Source organism: Nyctereutes procyonoides, unplaced genomic scaffold, assembly GCF_905146905.1.
Source record: "Nyctereutes procyonoides isolate TBG_1078 unplaced genomic scaffold, NYPRO_anot_genome, whole genome shotgun sequence".
NCBI lineage: Eukaryota > Metazoa > Chordata > Mammalia > Carnivora > Canidae > Nyctereutes > Nyctereutes procyonoides.
Window position 1 is genome coordinate 30,817,892 of NW_026575120.1, and position 23,336 is coordinate 30,841,227.

General features: G+C 36.1%; 1 protein-coding gene and 1 pseudogene across 6 annotated transcripts in view; both read left to right on the forward strand.

The window, feature by feature from the left end:
• The window catches only part of CNOT4 (CCR4-NOT transcription complex subunit 4), a 141,445-nt gene that overhangs the window by 83,044 nt on the left and 35,065 nt on the right, over nucleotides 1–23,336 (forward strand). For 3 of the 6 annotated variants that reach the window (XM_055334901.1, XM_055334903.1, XM_055334906.1), the window contains exons 4-7: nucleotides 99–185; nucleotides 923–1,024; nucleotides 1,736–1,861; nucleotides 4,783–4,916. In XM_055334901.1, the coding sequence (XP_055190876.1) occupies nucleotides 99–185; nucleotides 923–1,024; nucleotides 1,736–1,861; nucleotides 4,783–4,916 (449 nt within the window). The remainder of the gene's footprint in view (nucleotides 1–98; nucleotides 186–922; nucleotides 1,025–1,735; nucleotides 1,862–4,782; nucleotides 4,917–23,336) is intronic. The other 3 variants (XM_055334902.1, XM_055334905.1, XM_055334907.1) reach the window with 1 other exon arrangement.
• LOC129515833 (signal transducer and activator of transcription 2-like) lies at nucleotides 11,765–14,452 on the forward strand (annotated as a pseudogene).

Sequence of the window (23,336 nt, forward strand, 5' to 3'; positions counted from 1 at the left end):
TATTTTCCTTTCTCTGAAGGGGGCTGCTGTATGCCCCCATTATAAAGAGAACATTGATGAATATTGGGATACATTATACCTTATTTCTTCTTTTATAGGTTTTGAAACGACCAGAATATTTTGGGAAGTTTGGTAAAATACATAAAGTTGTCATCAATAATAGCACATCATATGCAGGCTCACAGGTAACTAATGGTAGAGACTTTTGCTCTTACTCCCTATGGTCTAGGCTTGACCTGAGCAGTTCAGAAAGAAAATTTGCTTTCTGTGATGAGAAAGCCTAAAGGTCAAGGATTTAAGCAGTGTAGTGACCTCTGCTGGTGGGATGGGGGAATTTCTGGTGCTCATTTGACTTCTGGACTTAACAGTGAATTAATAGTAGTAAGAAATAGTAATACAAAGTTTAGGTGATGGTTTGAGGGGGAGAGGGAATTGAGTCCATTATCACACAGTGTAATATTTAAGTGATGATTTCCAATTATTTTCAAATATTGAAAACTTAGTAGAGCATCTTTGTTATGCTGGTATCAGCAGTTAGAATACTCTTGCAAACTGCATTTATTTTGGGGAGACCATAATTTGACAAAATCTGACTTTCAAAGTTTGTTGTAACCTTGACAAGCCTGTCAAATGACTTTCGAAAGATAAATACAAATCCACAGGTGATACTTTATCTGCATGTATTTTAGTCTACTTAAAATCAGATAAAATTCAATAAGTATTAAATATTCAATAAGTATTCAATAAGTTTTAAGAAGAGCTAGTATATGGTTTAATCAAAACTACTAGTATTTCTAATTATTATCATTGATGGTAGTAGTAGTAGTAAAGGCCTTTAGAATTCCCTAGGCAGGGTGCAAAGGAATGGTTTTTAATTTTTTTTTTTTAATTTGAAACTAGTAACCGTGTGTTTTCACTTTAGGGTCCAAGTGCCAGTGCTTACGTAACCTACATCCGGTCAGAAGATGCTCTCAGAGCCATACAGTGTGTCAACAACGTGGTAGTAGATGGCAGAACACTTAAGGTAATATGGTCTTCTTGATTTTCTTTAAGGGGGACGAGAGAAAAGGTGGTAAATAGGGGAGAGCCTACCATTTACATATTACATTTAGAGGGAGTATATTTGAAGATTGCTTCTTAAGCATCTGTACTAACTTATTAGAGCTGATTTGTTTATTGACAGCTTATGTAGGTAGGAATAAACACATTCATTATTAGGTGATAATCTTTAAAAATATCCTGTATTTACACATAATCTTATTTTGTGAAAATAGGACCTAGTATTCTTATCAAAAATAGATAATGATTCTGCTTTGTCATCCTTCAAGATTTGGCCATTGATCAATTCAGGTTTAAGTAAAGGGTTACATTAAGCCATCCTTTATACAAATGGAAAAAGGATGGCATAAATAGGAAAAAGAATTTGTTTTCTTGGGTGCCTAAGTTTTGTAACATGGAATGGATTTTGTACATGTCTTCTGATCTCTAGGGATGATGATTTGGGTACTCAAGTTCTGGAAACCCTAACTGAAGTGTTTTCTTTAGTTCTTCCAAAGGAGCATCATATTAGTAATTCCTGCTAGTAATAGTTTAGTTCTCTAGTATTGAGAAGCATACTTCTTCTTTGATCATGTCTGTGCCTCATTTGAGGTGAAGTGAAAACACCAAACAAGGAAATTCTTACTGTCAATTCACATTTTGGGTCCTTCTTTCCCCTTCCCTACTCTTTCTGCAGGCATCTCTAGGTACAACAAAATACTGCAGTTACTTCTTAAAGAATATGCAGTGCCCAAAGCCTGACTGCATGTATCTACATGAATTGGGGGATGAGGCGGCCAGCTTCACAAAAGAGGAAATGCAGGTAGTAAATTAATGTGAATTATAAACTTCGCAGGAAAGGGAGTATCTTTCTTTATAAGTTAAAATTGTAAAAGCAAAAACTAGGGATTTAATTTTTTTTAAATTATTATTAAAGTAGCATCTTCCATACAATGTTCAATGGAATGTCTGTTCTACAGAATCTTGTTATAATGAAACTGGGTCTGTGGTCCATCAAGTTTGGAATGCTAGATTAATGAAGATAAATAGGTTTCTTTCCTGCAGGACTTCTCAGAGTCTTTAATATACTGAATCCTATCCAAGAAAGGAATATACAATCAGAACCATTTTAGTAAATGCTACTTTAGGGGGAATATAAACAAAATGAAAGCAAAGTGGGTTACTGTAATTATAAAGTTTTTTCCTTCCTAATTTCCACTCTTTACAGAACATGCTAGAAAAGAACAACCTATCAAATGTTGCTGATAACCTAACATTTTTATAAAATGATTCTCCCCATGAAAATGTACACTGAGTCAGTGTCCTGTGAAGGGTGAATTGAAGGTTTATTATCCTATGTTGTTTTTTAGATTTCCTGTTCTCTGGTCTCCTTTCAATTTATAGTATTATAAACATATCTTTATAAGTAAAAATGTTGACCTTATGTATATTAAATAAGGATTATACCAAAGCACAATGCTGCACTTCTCTCTTATAGATGAGGATGTCAGGTTGTTGCTATGGACTTTTGCAGGAATACTTCTCATTTAGAAGTGGGGGGAGCATTGAATGCCATCTCGGGCTCTGCAGGTCAACCTAGAGAAAGTCTAATAGGGTCTCTGTGAAGAGCACATTGTTAAAATGAAATATTACCCTTTTTTGACTTGGAGCTACTACAGATTTAAGTCTCATTATAATCAATTCATTGGAATTTCTTGATCGTATTTCTTTATGATCCAAAAACTGTGTTAAAATAAGGTCTCTATGACATTTAATGGGGACAAATGCCTTACTTTTTATCTAATAAGTGCTTCTTGAATTTTTTTCATTTTTTGGGTGAAACATTCTTGGATAGAATCTAAGGTGGAACCATTCCAAAATAAATTTTGACAAGTAGAGAATATGTACCACTCATGCTATATTATGTTGAAAATTTCTCTCAAAGAATGTCTAAACCCTAGTTTATCTCATTTTTGAGTGTTATTGAATTGTAAACAAAAATGGACAGACAGTCCCATGGAACTAACTTGTAATGGGATTTAACCTTTGTGGACTGCCCCTGTAAAATGATTTGAGTATTAGTTTTAGCTCTTAGTTACTAATGAAAGCCACAATGTCTCCTGAAGTATTGATTGTAGAAAAAAATTTCAAGGCTTTTCGTATTTTAAAGGTGTAAATCCACATCTAACTGTATTTTTCTTAATAATTCAAAATTCATATTGTTATGATGAATTCATCTGCTCTTCTTTATGTGAGTTTAAGATTATTTTGAAAGGAAGTTTCTTTATTAACATAGTTCCTCTACATAGAAAGGAAATTTAAACAGATTATATCACAGCAAAAGTCAGAAGATCTTTCTTTATTGTTGCATAATTCAGAATTTAGTACCGTATGAAATATTTATAGATCCATTTGAAACAGCAGGAGCCCTCTCAGAACAGGGCATGATGCATTCATTGTTGAGTGTAAGGATGCAGTCATCTTTGCTTAAATGATGTTGCCCTTGCTTGTTTTTATTGTTTTGTTTTTGTTTTGATCTGTCCTGTTCTTGGTTTGGTTTTCCCATAACATCTAGTTAGAACACACTTCTAAAATAATTAAACAGTCCTGAAGGTAAGTAAAAATGTCATTTCAGTCATGATATACATGCAGATAGTAAAATGTTATTCAAAGGAATTTCACTGTAATTTATTTTTGTGCGTGACTAATTTCCAGAGGCAGTCTTTGCCTCATTTCTTCCATGTTTGTGACATTGCCTTCTGATACACACCTACCAACTACAGTAAATACAGATATCTTTTTTTTGTGTATAGAGCAGTGATGTGCAGATTTTTTTCTATAAAGGGCCAGTTAGTAAATATTTTAGGCCTTCTGGTCTCCGTAGTAAATACTCAATTCTTCTGTTGGACCAGAGACCAGCCATAGGCAGCTAGTAAATGAATGAGCATGACTGTTTCAACAAAACTTTATTTATTAAAAACAAAGGGGTCAGGGGTGGGGCAGGGCGCCTGGGTGGCTCAGTCAGTTATGCGTCTGCCTTCAGCTTGGGTCATGATTCCTGGGTCCTGAGATCAAGCCTCACATTGGACTCCCTGCTCAGCGGGGAGCCTGCTTCTCCCTCTCCTGCTCCCCCTTCTTGTGTTCTCTCTCTCTGTGAAATAAATCAATGAAATCTTAAAAACAAACAAAGGAGCTAGCTATAAACTGCCAGCCCCTTGTCTGGAGTTTAAAATACATTAATTTTTATCTGAAAACAAAATAATGGGATTTTTACTTATTGTCAAGATAATGAAAAATGTAGTAAAACTCATAATCTGTGTACTATTTACAATGTGTTCATCTCTTTTTAAAAAAGAAATTAGTTATTTTCGATGATCTTCAGAATTCTGTAATGGCCGATTAGAAGACCTCATTCTTACATGAAAGATGGGGAAATAGGTTTAAAAGGGCCTCTAATGTTTTGAGCTGGCAAAAAAGTTGTCTGTTAAAAAAAAAGTTGTTAATTTGGTTTTCTGCACAATAAATGGTTGATGAAATCCTCAATTAATGGTGTATATATCATAGATTTGTTGGAAGAACTTTCATTGGTCTAGCAGTTCTGTGACATCATCCTCACAGGGTTCTCTAATGCCATGAAAAACCCATATATGCTTTATTTAGGGTATCTTCTAATTTGGAAAGTAAGTCATTTTATACCAGCCACTTTGTGAACCCCACTGCAGTTTTAATTTCTTCTTCCATTAGGCGGGTAAGCACCAAGAATATGAACAGAAACTACTTCAAGAATTATATAAATTAAACCCTAATTTTCTTCAACTATCTACGGGTTCAGTTGATAAGAATAAGAACAAAGTGACACCACTGCAGAGGTATGATACGTAAGTACCGATACTAGTATAATCAGACACCTTACTTACCTTTATGTCTGTTGATCCTCTCTTTCCATTCTACATCTTCTTCAGGCAGAATTCTTCTTGACAATATCTATCATGTGTGCAGAACTATTGCATTATATAGGAAATATTGAGTCACAGTTTCTGGGTTTGAATGTTTGCTGCCTGCCGCTCCCTGGTAATACTTCAGATGAGCCTCTTGATGGCTCCCCCTTTGCATTGATTTGCAGACTGCACTGGACCCTGGGAACACCCTCCTTGAGAAAAAGGAAATTAAGGGATGTTGGTTTTTGAAAGGTTCTTATTACCTAATTAAGGATTTGAATCCCCCTTTTTATAATGAGAGGGAAAAAACTGTGAAAGGGGGAGTGGGAATTACTTGAAGCATTTTATGTTGAGGACGCAAATATTTGTGGTTTTCTAGTTGCAGGAGTCATTAACATCTTATATCCTCTGCATGAGGAGGATTCAGAATCTTACAAAACAACTTATTTTCGTGTAGATCTGTATTATGTCAATGTTTAAATAAATTTATAGTCTTAGGTACTGAGTCTTATTCTGATATGGTGATCATCACATTTCGGGTTATATTTGGTTATGGCCTGTTGGAAAATGGTATGATTAATAAAAACAATAATGGGGGGGTATATTCTATCCTGAATGTTCCTTAAGTTTGTTGTGTTAGGATCTTGTACATTTTTTTAATTTGGTAAGTTTAATTTTTATAAAATGAATTCATTTAAAGTAAATAGCTGTAATTCATTTAGATTTGTTGACTTTCTTTTTTAAAAAATTTACTCCAAAGTTAAATTTGTTTAAGTGATATTCTAAATGTCTGGTCGTTACTTGTGAAAGTCTAGCATCTATGGCACTAAAGTAATATAAGGACCATTTTTCAAATATAGTTAAGAATAACTACATGTGTTGTTGTCAGGTCAGTTTCTTCAACTACCTATTCCTTAAATTCTTGAAGTCTTTGTTAAGTTTATTCATTTTGATGGTAAAGATGATTTAAAAGGCTACTCAAATTTGTTTATATATACACACACATATATGCATGTGTACAAATATGTGTATTATAAATATATATATATATATATATATATATATATATATAGCCACAGAGCAAAACAAAATTACTGTATGGTAATCTATGTGAAATTTGTTGATAAATCAAAGCTAAGAATTAAAGATAAGTCCAGAAGAAATCTTTTTGGGATGAGAAGCTTTGACCCTTTCCATTGATCTTTCTGTACCTACTCCTTTCTACTCCTGTATGTTTGTCTTATTAAGAACCATATTCTATTACTTACCTCATTGGTTGCTAAATCAGTAGTGCTTCACATAACAATGGGGTTCTTGTAGTAAAAATTTATTTCAGATGCTTTTAACATATACATCTCTGTTTTCATTAAAAATTTCATTCTAATTATAATCAATTCTGGGGTCATAGCCCCTAGAGAATTCAGACCAGATATTTAAAATTTAGATGATTTCTTTGAGATAATGTTTTTTATTTCTCATATATTAAAGTAATATGTTTCTACGTAAGGAAATTTGAAAATACAAAAACATACAGAAGAAAGTAAATATTGTATGTGATCTCAATAACCAAGACCTTTTCACTGACAATGATTTGATATATTTTCTGCAGTGTGTATTTCTTTGTAGTCCTTTTCCTTCTTGTGAATGTGTATATTGACAAAATACATTGGTTTGTTATATTTTAAAACTTAATACTCATTATGAATATTTTCCTTTGTCATGAAATCATATAATTTTTTATGGCTGCATGGTATTTCGTGATACATGAGCATTTGAAATTTATTAAACCAACATCCTGCCAGTGTATATTATTTTTATTTTGGTGCTCTTATGTATGACACTGTGATGAACATTTTTTCATATAAACACTTTGGTTATAGCTTTGATGCTCTTTGAAGTAGGACTGCTCAGTCAAATATTATGGGTACCTAGTTCCTTGAATACTTTTTTCTGCACATTTGCCAATTTGATTAAAAAAGCTGTCTCATTTTATTTTGTATTTAATAGAGTGAATGAACTTCTTAGAGATTGTGAATTCATGTTTGTTATGTTTTATTGATGTATTTAAGTGTTACATGTGCATTATACAGAACTGACTTTCCCCAATTAGTTGACTGGTCTATTTCTGTTTCAAAATACTTGAATTTATCAATCAGTTTTGGAAGAATTTCTCTTCTGCAATATAGCATTGTGTGTTCTCAGCCATTAGCATGTTATAGCTCTCTAAATCTTTGTTGTGTCTCTTAGGAAGAATTTTTTGGTGTTTTTCCTGTTTTATTGTATTGCACCTCCCACCACCACCTCTTCCTACTTGAGAATTCTGAGGGTTAAAATTAAAAGACCAGTGTTAGAAAGTGGTGCTCTTAGGCATCCTTGTCTCATTCTTTTTAGGGCTATCTCCCTATTTTATAAGGCTATCTCTAGTGTTTTATTCATTTGCAAGTGTGATTTTGATGATTTATTTGAGATAAGTATTTTTAATCACAATATGAAAGTACCATGTTATTGTTAATATGTAGTTTTATTCCTTAGGTGAAAAGTGAAAATTGAAATTTACCAAGTGTCCTTTTGGCATTTATAACAAGTATTTAGTTTATCCTTATTTTTTTGTGATGAGTTACTATTAGATTTACTAATATATTATTGACTTTGCCTTCATATAAAGTACAGTTAGAACACCTTTATAACTGTTGCTGTAGCTGGAGGGGACTGTCCTGGATGCCATGGAGTAAAAGGAAGAGAAACTGTACTCGTTTAATGACTGCCCAACACCAGTGTTACTGAACCTCAGCCAAGACCAGAATAAATTTTGACACGGTTACCTGTGCTTTGCATAAGTACATGATAGAGGAAGGTTTCTTTGGGGATGGAGAAGGGTTGATTTTGTTTGTTTAATGCAGGCCCCCCAAATTTAAGGATAAGTGATGGCTCAAGGTGGAGAGAATTCTTATTTTGGCCAACTCCTATAGCTTGTTTTCTTTCCATGCCAGCCCCTGCAAAAGATTGAATTTACCTGATTGTCAATATTACTCAAGGTCTGCTTTGGTCTCCATTTCCACTTTGTCATTATACAGAGTATAGTGGTTGGGATGAATTTGTAGGTAAATTTTCTTCTCACAGGGAAGACTTTTCAAGTTAGAAAGATGAACAGTATAGTATGGCTCTTTTTTCATGGTCCTACCCAAGAGAGACGTTTTTCTTATTCAAGATAAGCTTTCTAGGGGAGAAAGAAAAAAAAAAAACAGTTTCTTTCTGTCTCATTTTGTCATTTATATGTAGTGAATAGCAGCTTTAACAAGAATTGCAGGAAAACAAAACCTGGAACCTTATCAACTGACACTAAACCTAAAATGTAGCTTCCTCTTTTTCTAATTAAGCCAGAATACAAATATTAAGAATATCATACATAGCTATTGAATCTTTACTGAACCCTGACATGGTCCTGAAACACATATATAGTTGAAGTTTCTGTTGTATGTCTTACTCCTGTTTCATTTAAATGAACAGTAAATTATAAAAGGGTATGTGTCAACACTCCAATTATGATGCATTCCAGAGTATATTAGTCAGATGGAGTATAGACTTGCTGCTTTTCTATATTAATCAGTTACTTTGAGATGATGAATACAAATGATGAGAATGGGGAATAAGGAAGCCATGCAGTAGTGATGCTTAAAGACTTGGTCTTTTAAGTATGGGGCTTTGAAATATCTTCATTTAGATTGTGACATTGTGTCCCAACTGAAAACTGCGAAAGGAATAGTAGCTACATAGACTGCTGTGCCCAGGGACAGTAAGTAGGCCTACATAAAGAATTTGGAGAGCAGATTATTGGGTATATGGATCACTCAAGGTAAGTAGTTATGATTTAATATTGTGGCTTAGACAAGCCACCATTGAAGGAGTGGGGATGTTCACCTTCAGACTTAGGTAAGAAGAGGGTTGGTGTCTTTGTGTCCTTTCAGTTTCAGTTGTCCTGTGTGGTAGATACCATTGTTACCTTACTACTGGCAGGGAAAACTGGGACTGGCAAATCTCAGAATTTAAATAATTCACAGATAAGTGATAGACTAGATCCTGACCAAATTGCTGCCACTTTTAAGCCCAGGCTCATTCTCCCACTCTGCCACTGCTCAGTCTAGAAGAGGTAAAACTCTTAAGAGACTGACATGAATCAAAAACTCTAACGTGAGTCAAACTAATTGACTTAAAGGAGATTATGTCACAATTAATGCATAATTTGACCGTGAAGATCTCACATTTGTAAGACTTATTATCTCAGGATAAATTGGATATACTGTACATCCAAGGAATTAATGGTGTTTAATGCAAAAGGTTTCGTAAACCACAGTTTGGTGGCAGTAGAGGATAAGCTCTAAAGAAATGGTGAAAGGAAAATGACTATAGGACTTTGTCAGTTTTTATTACATCAAAAGAAAATGCATGTCATTTTCAAAACGTGACTATCTTTATTAAAAATCAAATCAGACTGCAGGCATAATCAGAGTCCTTATTTGTTCAGTAGAATGGGAGCGGTCACTGCATGAATTTTGTTCTCCTACCCTAACATCATAGGTACAATTTAGAAAAGGTGTGGTCCAGAGACTCTTGAAAATAATCTAAGGTAGAACTTGTTATTTTTTTTTAATTTTTATTTATTTATGATAGTTACACAGAGAGAGAGAGAGGCAGAGACATAGGCAGAGGGAGAAGCAGGCTCCATGCACCGGGAGCCCGATGTGGGACTTGATCCTGGGTCTCCAGGATCGCGCCCTGGGCCAAAGGCAGGCGCCAAACCACTGCGCCACCCAGGGATCCCCAGGTAGAACTTGTTAAATCACGAATAGGCTTCAGTACATCTGTGAACTCTTCTGAAATTTTATTAAATTTTGTGTGCATGTATACATTTTTCTGGAGAGAGGACCCACTGGTGTGTGCTGATAACTTAGGTGATTTTGGCAGTTATTCTCAAACTATGGACAAGGGCCATGAGAGGTCGCCTACTTTTTTTTTTTTTTTTTTTTTTTTTTTGGTAAAATGGATCCTCAGAAAGGCATTCCTTCTTTTATAATAGTTAATGATTTGCAATTCTCTACCTTTTGTTTTTGTTTTTGTTTTGCATGAAACTCAGGGCTACTTATTCATAAACTAAGTAGATGAATTAGTTAGATTTGCTAAAATTGAATATATTAAAATTAGGGAGCTATAAGATTTTTCTGACCTTTGTTCTCATGGTCTTTTTTCTTATTTCTTTTAAGAAATTTTATTCGCAGTGTGTATTTGGAAATACAAAGTTACTGCACTTGTAGACATACATACTGGAAAACTAGTAAGTGAATTCTGGTATCTTGTTCCACCTGAGTAGAATATTTTTAAAAAAGAGAGCCACTGGTATTTTTTTCCAGAGGATGGCGTATAATGAGTGTGGGGGGATGGATAGTTAAAGATAGGTGCCCTTATTTCTTAGAAGACACCTCAAATAAGCAATGATATGTTTAAATTCAACTTAAGGATACAGTATCTTTTAAAACATCAACCTTTATTACTGTGATACAAAATTAAAATGAATAGATGGAGACAGATTTACTTGCTGTTTTTGAAAGCTGGCCACAGCCTATATATTTAGGATGGTGGATGTTTATCTTTCAACTTTAATATTAAGAATAACTGAATTTTTTTATTACTAGTAATCACAACATTTATTTTTACTCATGAGCAGTAGATCCTAGAGTTACTGAGAAAATTTGAATTAAAAGCATATTTGTCAAACTATAGTCAGTCCAGATTATTGACCCATTTTTTTTCTTAGCATGTTAATAGCACATTGTGCCATATATTTTAGTACTAAAGTAATACTTGAAATGTTCATCTATATTTGAGGCCTATATCAAATAAACTCTGTAAAGGTAAGCTATCTGTCTGTAACGTAAATTTGTCCTTTGCTGTAGCAAATGTTTATCTCAGTTATTTAAGACAGGCAAGCATGAAAAACTAAAATGAGGTCTTCTAAATGAATATGTAATATTTAATTTAGGAGCAGCGTGCATATGTCTTTGTATATATAGTAGCATGACAGTGAAATTTGGAAATGTCCATTATGTTATACCTTCTTTCCGAAATGCAACCATAATTAGCACAATAGGAGACTTTGTCTTTTCAATGTGATGAACATGAGAAGTAGACCTTCCCAGTATTTTTTCTGTTGCACTCCCAATCTGGAAAATGGTCTTTCCTTTGATCCTTCTTCTATGTAACTACTTATCTTATGTTGCAAATTTTAAAAAGCCACCAAGAGACTATTTTCAGGAATTTGGTTGGCATCATTACCAAGTAGAAAGGAAGTCAAATTCCAGCAATGTCTTTGGGGCAAGTTAGAAGTGTAACTGTGTCAAACTGCCTACTTGCAGATAGTTGTGAATTGTGGTTTCTTTATCTGTAAAACTATTTGAATTTGATATTAATGATTCTTTCTAGCTCTAAAATCTAGTAACAGTACTCTTCTTTGCTTCCACTAGTGTAGTTATCATCAGATACCAAGTGTTGCAGTTTAGATGAAATGAATCAGCATCTCCAAAAACAGATTCTGGATATATACTCTATATTTCAAAATAATAAATATACACATACATATTTTTTTAAGCACCCATAGCACTGGATTCCAACCTTTGAGTTAGTTAAAAATCTTTACTCCTGAGAAATCTATAATCTCACCATACATTTCTGAACTATTAAGGACTGGAACTTTTAAAAAAAAAAACACCTCAGATTATTTATATGAAGATGTTACATGTTTACAAATTTTCATTTGCCAACATTTACACACACAGCATTGCCCTCTGGAAATATCTTCATTGTGTTAGGAGACTCACTTTTTAGAACTGCTTAGTTCCTCTTGAATCCAGTGCTTCTCAGTCAGTTGTGTGATATTTATAGACTTGCGGTGTTTTGATCTCTCTTTCTCTCCAGCATTATTACTGGGCAGTGGTGATTCCAAGGCTTACATGCCATTCCTTCAGTTCTTGGGCCAAATGAACTCCGTATGCCTGCTGCTGCAGCCAGGACACTAAGCACTTGTTGCTACAGCAGAACTTGTGAGAATTCTATTGGGACAGTCAGGCCTTTCCTCAAGGCCCTACCCAGTTGGCTGAAATGATGTTTAATCTCTTTAATTCTGATTCAGGCTTAGAGGGCTCAGTCGGAGCAAGGAAAGGCAGACCTCAAAGCACCTGTGGAGAGCCAGCAGCAGGAGACTGAATCCTGGAACCTGGAATTAAGGGCTAAGTTGGACAAGCTGGTGAAATCCATCAGCCAAATGAAAGACCACAAAAGTGTCTTCTGTTTCTGATAGAATATCAGCCCCAGTGAGGACGTCCTCTTTAGATCCCATCAGACCAGATATTAGCAGCTTCTGGAGGGAACTCCGTGAATTGGACAAAAGGAAAAAGGAGGTGTTGGATACCTTTAAAGCACCGTCAAGCCAATTACCTGCCCTACTCAAGCTACAGCCAGAGTTAGAGGAAAGTCCAGCAGTGAAATGCCTGCATTGGAGCCCATTTGGACCACAGGTGGAACAGCTGGAGAAGTGTTCATGGCTGGAGCAAAGCTGTTGTTTCACCTGTATTAGCTGCTGGAAGAGCTGAAGGGACTGGGTCACCTGGTTAACTATCAGGATGACTCTAAACAGAGGTGAACTGGTGGAAGGTCCTGTTCACAGAGTTGCTATAGTGTCTGTTTCACAAAGCCTTTGTGGTAGAAACCCAGCTTTGTGTGCCCCAACTCCCCATCAGCCCTTCATCTTCAGGAGTGGGAGGAAGTTTACTATCCTCCACGGCTGCTGATGGGATTCCAGGAAGGTAGTGGGTCACTGACTACAGGAGTTCCCATTGATGGGAATCCTCCTCATTACAAGGTCTCCAGGAGTTCAACATTTTTACTTCAAACCAGAAAACTTTGGCCCCTGAGAAGGGGAAGAGTAAGAGTTTAATGTGTTATTTTGGCTACTCGACTCTTGTGGAGCAACATTCAGTTGGTTCCAGAAAGGGCAGCGGTAGGGGCTGCTGAGGGAGACAGAGGAACTGCATATTACCAGCTTTACTGTTGGATACACCTACCAGGGCCTGAAGCGGGAGCTAAAAACAGATACATTTGTGTGATTATTTCTAACAGGAACCTACTCATATGCTTGGGCCGTGGTTCTCTGGTTCAGTCTGCTCAGCTCAAATCCTCAAAATCAGCAGTTCTTTTCCAGCCCCTTGCCCAAAGCCCTCCTGGTGCTTGCTGGGCCCTGCTCTCATTTGGCAGTTCCCTTGTACTGCCCGAGACCATGACCTGGAGCAGCTGAGCATGCCAAGGGACAAGCTGTTTGGGCAGAACTCGAGGATTGAGGGTATGTTGTTGTCCTGGGCTGACTTTATTAAGCAGGAGAGCCCCCCCCCACCCCCCGTGCAAGTTACTGTTCTGGACATGGTTGTACAAAACCCTGAACTGGTACATGACCTCCTGAGGAATCTGTGGAATGATGGCCACATCGTGGGCTCTCTGAGCTAGAGCCAGGACCACTAGCTGCCGAAGAAGAAGACCCATGTCTGGTACCTTTCTACTACATTTCAGTGAATCATTGGAAAGGGACATTACCTGCTCCAGGGTGGAATATCAGGAGAGTGATAAGGTCATCTACTCTGGCCACCCAAGAGCAGAGAGGTACTGTAGTCACTCCCGCTGACCCAGCTCATCCAGCACTACCAACTGCTTACTGAGGGAGAGCATACTGAGAATATGCTATACTTCCTTTACCCCTAAATCCCCTGGAATGAGACTTTTGAGTCCTACCACCAGGATAAAGTAGACAGGTGGATGAGCTGCAAAACCACTGGAGCTTAACCTGAAGCTAGAATTGGATTCATCTAAAGCTGGGGCCCAGGATAGCATGAGGGCCGGAGCTAGGCCTGGAGTTAGAGGTAGGACTGGATCTGGGGCCAGCACTGGACCCCACACTAGGCATGGTGGCACAAAGAATGCCACAGCCAAACCTGGGCCCAGAACTGAAGCTAGAGCCTATTCCAGAGCCATTCCAGGGAACCCCAGGAGACAACTACCATTGCTCTAGGATATACTTCTAGTATAACCTGAGAGGCAAACGAAAGTGGGGCCCCTGTGCATTTTGGTGTTTCCTGTCTGGTTATGTTAGAGGAGTAGATCTGTTCAGAAAGGCATCTTTCTGAACAGAAGTGGCTAATAAACTTTGTGCTGACCTAGGGGGAAAAAAAAAAAAACTAAGGAAAACCTGTAGACTTTTTGTTTGCTTGTTCTTAAATTTAAAAAGCCCTGTGCAGTTTATCTTACTGTACCTAGTCTTTCATCTGATATTATGAGGACTTGGCAGTTCTTGACCAGAGAATAGTGCATTTCATGGAACAGATGTCTGTCTTCCCTATTAAATGTGGTATTTATTAAAAGTTTATTTTCTTTCCTAACCTTCTTGGCGTGATAATGGGTTGGTGGATTTTAAATGTAAAACAAGTATTAAAAAAAAAAACAAGTATTTAATACGATTATAGCTTAAGGAAACACAGCTTGATGAGGAAGGAAGTTCAATACCCAGTGCTAGGGAAGTTGTGAGAACTCTTAACTTCCTAGTGGTAGCCTTGGGATAACTGTTACCTGTCCAGTCAGTTAGTAGAGATCCAAGGAATTCACATTTATTGCAATTGGAGTTTGCAAATATATTTTTTCTTTCTCTTGAGCTTGCACATACATTTGCAGGGATTCTCCCTTCTGTATTTTCTTCTTTTGCACTGATCAAGCTACACTTACAATGGCAGGTTTAACTATAATTGACTTTTTGCAGCCCACATAGGAAATAAAAACAAATTCTAGTTGTATCTTTATTCTTAAAGTTTTTCCTTTATTTCTTGGATAGTTAATTTTAAGATAAGTTGAAAAATATGTTAAAACTGAGTGGAACATAAAAAAATATACAGAAAAAAAAAAAACTTAGTGGAACATAACCTTGCCCCAATCCTGGTTTTCTTTTTTAGTAGCTCTTTGGTTTCATGACACTGATCTAGAAATTTTTAAGCATCTTTGGTAAATCTTTCTGAGGTAACGCATCAAGTGCTATGTATCATTAGTTATGAAACTGCATTTGGCAAGATGGACTAGATGATATGTTCTAATTAGTTGTAATCCAGAAACATTACCAAGATTTATTCTGAATGCAGTATTTTCATATATTGCCCTTGATGTTAGCAAGACTAACCTCACCTATATTGAAAATTATTCTTTAGTGCTCTTTAATGGTGGTGGCTGAGAACCTGAACTGAGATAAAGATACTGCAGTTCTCCTCTTATAATATCTTGCTTTCATCCTTTTGTTTCCATTATTTTTGTTTCCTCCACTTCTAGGTCTTTTTTTTTTTTAATAAATTAATTTTTATTGGTGTTCAATTTACCAACATACAGAATAACACCCAGTGCTCATCCCGTCAAGTGTCCCCCTCAGTGCCCTTCTAGGTCTTTATTGTCATAAGAGTAGTGTGAGTTTGGGGCCAATGGTGGAGTAGGAGTAGGTAGCACCAGGAATCCGTCTCCCCACCTGGACAGCTACTGAACTGGCAGCCTCTGTCTGATGTAACTAATTTGGAACTCTGAAATCTGTTGAAGGCTTATAAATTCTCTGGAAAGACTTGGGTGGATTTTGGTCAATTTCAGCTTTTAGGTGGTAGCAGCTTATCTATCCTCTGCCCCCAGCCACATGGCAGGCAGCTGTGCACATACTCCTGGAGCAGCTTGCACATAGCTGACAGGAGCCACGGTAGGCGAAAAGACCCTATCTTTCATATATTGAGGATATTTGCTCTAATTGCTGATTACTGCTTTTGACCACAGAGGTGCACACAAAAGAGCAGGCAGCCGTTGTTGCCAGGACTCTTTCCCCTCTTTTCCCCATTCAGCTTTTCTTTTTTCTCCTTTTGGGTGCTGGATATTAAAGACTAGGACATTCAAAAACAGCTGCATATATGAGGAAACTTAGTGTCTGTGCATAGCCGAAGAAAAGCTCAGAAGACACCTGAGAAGATGTTAAATTTATACATAGGGCTGATCTTTGGCACAGAGACAGCTTGCAAAATAAGATTAAATAACAAAAAAAAAAAAAGCAAACAGTGAAGAAGGGGGCAAATCCAGTTTCTAGAGGTACTACATTACTAGACTCAAATGGCCAGCGTTCAGGAAAAAAATCATAGTGTAGGGGCACCTGGGTGGCTTAGTGGTTGAGTGTCTGCCTTTGGCTCAGGTCGTGACCCTGGGGTCCTGGGATTAAGTCCCACATCAGGATCCCCACAAGAGCCTGCTTCTCCCTCTGCCTATGTCTCTGCCTCTCTTTTTGTGTCTCTCATGAATAAAATCTTCAAAAAAAAAAAAAAAAACCATAGTGCATATAAAAGAAACAATATGGCCCATTCAAAAGAAAAGAATGATCAAAGAAACTGTCCCTGAAAAAGACCCAATGGCAGGTGTATTAGAGAAAGACTTTTAAAACAACTCTCTTAAAGATTGCTAAAGAACTAAAGGAAGATGTGGAGAAAGTAAGAAAAAAAAATGTATGAACAAAAGGAATCATTGATAAAGTAGGAAGCCAAAAAGAAATTCTGGATCTGAAAAGTGCAGTAACTTAAATGAAAAATTCACTGGAGGATTCAAAGGCAGATTTGATTAGATGGAAGAAAATCTGTGTACTTGAGGAAAAGACCATGGAAATTAATGAGTTTGAGGAACACAAAGAGAAGAGACTGAAGAAAAATGAACAGAGCCTAAAGGTGCAGTGGAACACCATCAAGCAGACCAGCAATATGCATGCATTGTCAGATTTCTAGAAGGAGAAGAGAAGGATGCAAAGAGAATATTTGAAAAAAATAATGGCAGAAAGCTTCCCAAATTTGATGAGAGAAATGAATATAAACATCCGAGAACCTTGAGGAACTAATTTAACTCAAAGAGACAAACATTGAGACACACTATAATTAAATCAAAACTTCATAATAAGAAATAAAGTCAAATCAAAATTTTATTTAACAAACCAAGGACACTGGGATCCCTGGGTGGCTCAGCGGTTTAGCACCTGACTTGGCCCAGGGCATGATCCTGGAGTTCCAGGATCAAGTCCCGCATCAGGCTCTTCTGCATGGAACCTGCTTCTCCCTCTGCCTGTGTCTCTGCCTTTCTCTCTCTCTCTCTCTGTCTCTCTCTGTCTCTGTCTCTCATGAATAAATAAATAAAATCTTTTTAAAAAAGACACAGAATCTTGAAAACAGCAGATGTGAATCATCATATACAAGGAATCCTCAGTAAAGATTATGGGTATATTTCTCATGAGAAACTTTGGAGGCCAATAGACAGTGGTCTGATATGTTCTGAGTGCTAAGAGACAAAACTGTCAACCAAGAATTCTCTATCCAGCAAAACTGTCATTAAATAGTGAGAGAGAAAATAAGACATTCCCAGATTAACAAAAGCTGAGGGACTTCCTGATCTCTAGACCTGCCATGCAGGAAATGCTCAAGGGAGTCCTGCAAGGTGAAATGAAAGAACACTAGTAAAGGTAGATAAATGGGCAAATATAAAAACTAGTGTGATTGTAACTATGGCTTGTGACTGTACTTTTTGTTTCCTACGTGATTAAAGAGACCATATTTAAGGTTCGGTATATTAGTGTAAAAGCTAAAAGGAGTTGGGTGTAAAGGAGCAGAGGTTTTGTATGTTATTGAAATTAAGTTGATATAAATTTAGAGTATTATAACAAGGATGTTAAATATAATTTAATATCTGATAATGAGGAAAATAGTTCTAAGGTACACACAAAGGAAATGAGAAAGGAATTTAAGCTTTTCACTAGAAAAATATCAGCTAAACACAAAAGAGCACAGGAAGGCAGGAAATTAGGGCGGGGGGTTTAAGGCATGTAGATAAATGGCATAAAGGGCATAATCACTACTTCCTTATCAGTAATATAAAATATAAAATATAAATGGATTCAACTCTAATCAAAAGACAGTTCGGTAGAATGGATAAAAATACATAATCTAACTATAAGAGACCCAAACAGGTTGGAAATGAAAGAATGGGAAAAGATAATCCCTGAAAATAGTACACAAAAGAGATCATTGGCTATTCTAATGTCAGAGAAAATAGACTTTACATCAAGAGAGACATTGTATATTAATACACCAAGAAGATAGAACAATTTAAACATTTATGTACCTAATGACAGACCATCAAAATATATGAAGGATAAAAATGACAGAATTGAAAGGAGAAATAGTTCTACAATAAAAGTTGAAGACTTCAGTACCCCCACTCACAGTAATGGATATAATAACCACATAGAAGATCAGTAAAGAGATTTAGAAGATCAGTAAACAGAATACACATCATTCTCAAATGCACCTGGATGTTTTCCAGGATGAGATAATATGTTAGGCCACAAATTAAGTCTCAGTTAGATTTAAAAAGATAGATACCATACCAAATACTGTTTCTGACCAAGGTGGTATAAAGTTAGAAATCATTAACAAAATGAAATCAGGAAAATTCAAAAAGTTGTGGAGATTAACACTTTTAAACAACTAATGGATTGAAGAAAAATCACAAGGGAAGTTGGAAAATACTTAGAAATGAATGAAAAAGCATCAGAACTTACATGAAATAACAAAGGTGGTGTGAAGGGGGACCTTTATAGCTATAAATGTCTACATTTAAAACCAAGAACGACCCAAAGTCAACAATGTTACTTTACAACTTAAGGAAATAGAAAGATTTTTTTTGTAAATAACACAGAAAAAAAAAAAAAAGACCTAAAGCTTGCAGAAGGAAGTAAAGATTAAAGCAGAGAAAGATGATGAAACAGAATAGAAAAACGGTAGAGAAAACCAGTGAAACTAAAAAAAAAGTTGGTTCTTTGAGAAGATCAACAAAATCGACAAACCTTTAGTTAGGTGTAGACTATGGAAAAACAGAAAAGGCTCAAATTACTAAAATCAGAAATGAAAGTGGGGATATTACTGCAGCAGATTCTAGAGAAACAAAAAGAATTATAAGAAAGTACCATGAACAATTGTATGCCAACACCTGGGCTAACCTAGATGACATGGACAAGGCCCTAGAAACACAGAACCTACCAAAAGTGTATTGTGAAGAAATAGGAAATATGAACAGACCTATAATTACTAAAGTGATCAAATCACGAATCAAAAATTTTCCAACAAAGAAAAGCCCTGGACCTAATGGTTTCACTGGTGAGTTCTGCCAGACATTTAAAGAGGAACTAATACTGGTCATTCTTAAACTTTCCCCAGAAATTGGAAGTCATTCTATAAGGCCAGCATTCTATGAGGCCAGCATTAGGCTGGTTCCAATGCCAAAGACAGTATAAGAACACTACAGACCAATACCTCTCATTTATTCTGATACAAAAGTCCTCAACAAAATACAATCAAACAAAATCTAGCACAATTAAGAGGGTTATAAACCATGATAAGGTGGGGATATATTCCTGGATTGCAAAGATGGTTTAACATAAAAATATGAGCAATTTAATGTGTCCTATCAACAGAATGTAGGATAGAAATCACATGATACCTCAATTGATGCAGAAAAAGCATTTGACAAAATTCACCTTTTCATGACAAAAACAATTAACCTAGGAAGGAGACTACCTCAACATAATAAAGACTGTATGTGAAGAATTCACAGTGAACATCATACTCAGTGGTCAAAGTGAAAGTTTTTCCTGTATAATGAGCAACAAGGCAAATGCCCACTTTAATCACTTCAACACATTATTGGATGTTCCAGCGATAGCAGTCAGCCAAGAAAAAGAAGAGACAGCTAAATAGAAATAGAAAAAGTAAAATTATCTTTTTTTTGTAGATAGTATGTCTTATATGTAGAAAGTTCTAGGAATCCCACTCACAAAATAAAGTTAGAACTAATAAATGAATTCAGTATAGGGTACAAAGTCAACACACAGAAATGAGTTCTAGTTCTGTATGTGAGCATGAACAGTTGAAAAGGAAATTACAAAAACAATTCTATTTACTACATCATCCAGAAAAATAAAATACTTAGGAATTCCTAAGCAAGGAAGCTTAAGGTTTATACAAAACTGCAAGGAAACTGCAAAACATTGCTGAGAGAAATTAAAGACCCATAAATGAATGAAAATGCATCCCATATACATGGATTGGAAGACAATATTATTAAAAAGGTCACTTTTACCCAAAACTGGAACACATTCAATGCATTACATATCAACATCCCAGTGATTTTTTTTTTTTTAAGATTTTTATTTATTCATGAGAAAGACAGAGAGAAGCAGTGACTTGGAGAAGCAGGCTCCATTCCAGGAGCTCGGGATCCTGACCTGAGCCAAAGGCAAACACTCAATCACTGAGCCACCCAGGTGCCCCCCCCCTTTTTTAAGATCTATTTTCTTACTTTAGAGAGAGAATAAGCAGAAGGGGCAGAGGTTGAGAGAGGGAGAAAATCTCAAGCAGACTCCATGCTGAGCATGGAGCCCAACTTGGGGCTTGATCTTACCACACTGAGGTCATGACCTGAGCTGAAACCAAGAGTTGGCCATTTAACCAACTGTGCCACCCAGGTGCCCCAGTGATGTATTGTCTGTTTGTTTGTTTCTTGCAGATAGAAAAACCCATCCTAATATTCACATGGAATCTCAGAGGGCCACAGATGGCCAAAATAATCTTGAAAAAAGAATAGAACTGGAGGACCCATAGTTACTAATTTTAAAACATAACTGTAAATCTGCAATAATGTAAACAGTGTGGGATTGGCATGAAGACAGATATATATAGTCCAGTAGAATAGAGAAGAGAACCCAAAAATAAACTGTCAAATACAAGGTCAAATGATTTTTAACAAGGGTACTAAGACCATTCTGAGGGGGAAAGAACAGTCTTCAACAAATGGTGCTGGGAAAATGGTATCTACATGCAAAAGAATGAAGTTGGACCCTTACCTAATGCCATACTCAAAAATTTAAAATGGAGCAATGACCTAAATATAAGACCTAAAACAATTATTGACCATAAATAAAACAAGAAACTTAGGCAAGCTCAAGAAGATAAGTTTATTCAGGAATAATAGAGGAACTACAGTTTGGAAGAAGCAAACTGTAGCATGCTACAGGCAAGTCCATTAAAGGTTTTTGGTAGATTGTATTTATGGGTTGTTCCATTATGGGAATGGAATGGGGGGAAAGTTAAGTTAGAGTCTGCAAAAGTCAAAAACAGAGGAAACCAGCCTTGAAAATGTTCCATTGCAAACAAAATCATCCCAGTCACCTGAGCAAAGCTCAAGTCATCCCATTTGTGAGATCAATCCAATTTGCATTCATCACTCTGGCAAAACTTCCCAAGGTCGATATAGTACAACCTCTGATCATCCCCCAATGCAAGAAAGCTTGAACACTATCCACTTTCTGTAAATCAGACATTCACAGGACTCGGTCTTTTAGTCCTTAGGTTTATCATCCCGGGGTACATGTGTGAGATTCTCCATCTTATATTCTCCGGTTCTATTTTAGATGATTGAAATTCTTTGACACAACAAAACCATTTAAAGAAAATACATGACTAAAGCTTTACAACATTGAATTTGGCAGTGATTTCTTGGATAGGACACCAGAAGCACAGGTAACAAAAAATAGACACTTTGGACTTAATGAAAATTTTAAAATTTTGTGACTCAGAAGACTCTGTCCAGAGTAAAAAGGCAACCCACAGAATGGGAGAAAACATTTGCAAATCATGTATCTGAGAAAGGGTTAATAACCATAATGTATAGAAAACTACTAAAGCTCAACAACAAAATCAAATATCCCAACTCAAAAATAGGAAAAGGACTGTAATAGACATTTTTGCAAAGAAGATAGATGAATGGCCATTGAACACATGAAAAGATGCTGAACATCACTAATCATTAGGAAAATGCAAATCAAAATTACTCCTTGTACCCATTAGTATGGCTGCTATCAAAAAAGCAGAAAACAGTATCACAAATTCTACTGAAACTAACACTATACTATATTTTAACTAACTAGACTGTAAATAAAAACTTGAAACATCTAAAGAAGAGAGGGAAAAAAACAGAACCATAAGAAAGAAGCAGAACACATAAGCGTTGGAAGGCATGTGGAAAAATTAGAACCCTTGTGCTCTATAGGTGGGCATAAAAAATGGCATAGCCACTGGGAACACAGCATGGAGGCTCCTCAAAAATTAAAAACAGAATTACCATATGATCTATCAGTCCCACTCCTGGGTATATACAGCAAAAAGAATTGAAAGCATATCTTGAAGAGGTATTTGTGCACTTATGTCTTAGCTCACAGTAGCTTAAACATGGAAGCAGTCCAAGTGTCTATGTCCAGGTGTGCATGGACAAGCAAAATGTGATATAAATGCAAAGTAATGTTATTCAGTATTAAAAAGGAAGGAAAAGAACTCTAAGATTCCACTTACATGAGGTATTTAGAGCAGCCAAAATTATAATGACAGGGAGGGAGGGAGAAAATAGGGAGGTTAGTGGTATAGAATTTTCAATTTTATAAAATGAAAAGAGATGGAGATAAATGGTAGTAATGGTTGTTGTACAACAATGTGGAATGTATTTAATAGAACTGAACTGTGCACTTATACAAATGGTTAAGCCAGTAGATTTTATATTAAGCGTACCACAATAAAAAAAATTTAGAAAATATTACAAATTCATCTCATCTGTACACTATGTTTCAGTCTATTGATGGTGCCACCACCAAATTAATCTTTCCAACACTGCTTTGTTTATATCATTTCTATGCTCAACAGTTTCTCTTGGTCTCTGATGTCTACCCTTTATCCTTACCTTCCACTGTTGTCAAAATCCTCTGTTAGCTAAACTAATTACTTAACTAATTAATTAACTTTCTCCCAAACCCGTCTGTGACCTTTTGATGCCTGCCTGATGCACTTGCTCTTCCTACCTTTAATGTTCTTTCCTCCTTTTTCCCTTCCCTTTCTTAATATGTAAATCTTTTTAAGGATTTCTTTAAATTTGAACTCTCTTAGGAAATGTTTAATTGCCTCACTTATAGTGACTTTGGTGACTTAACTTTCTTTTAAAGACCTATGATATTTATGGTTTAAACAATTCGTTTAGTAATTGACATTGGTTGGTATTTGTGGGTGTGTACCTATCTCATTTTCCCAAGTGTCTCCAAACTTAGTGGGTTCAAAGCTGTAATCTTAAAAGGATTTCTAATACCCATTTCACTTAAAATGAATTGATTTATTGCTGCTACGT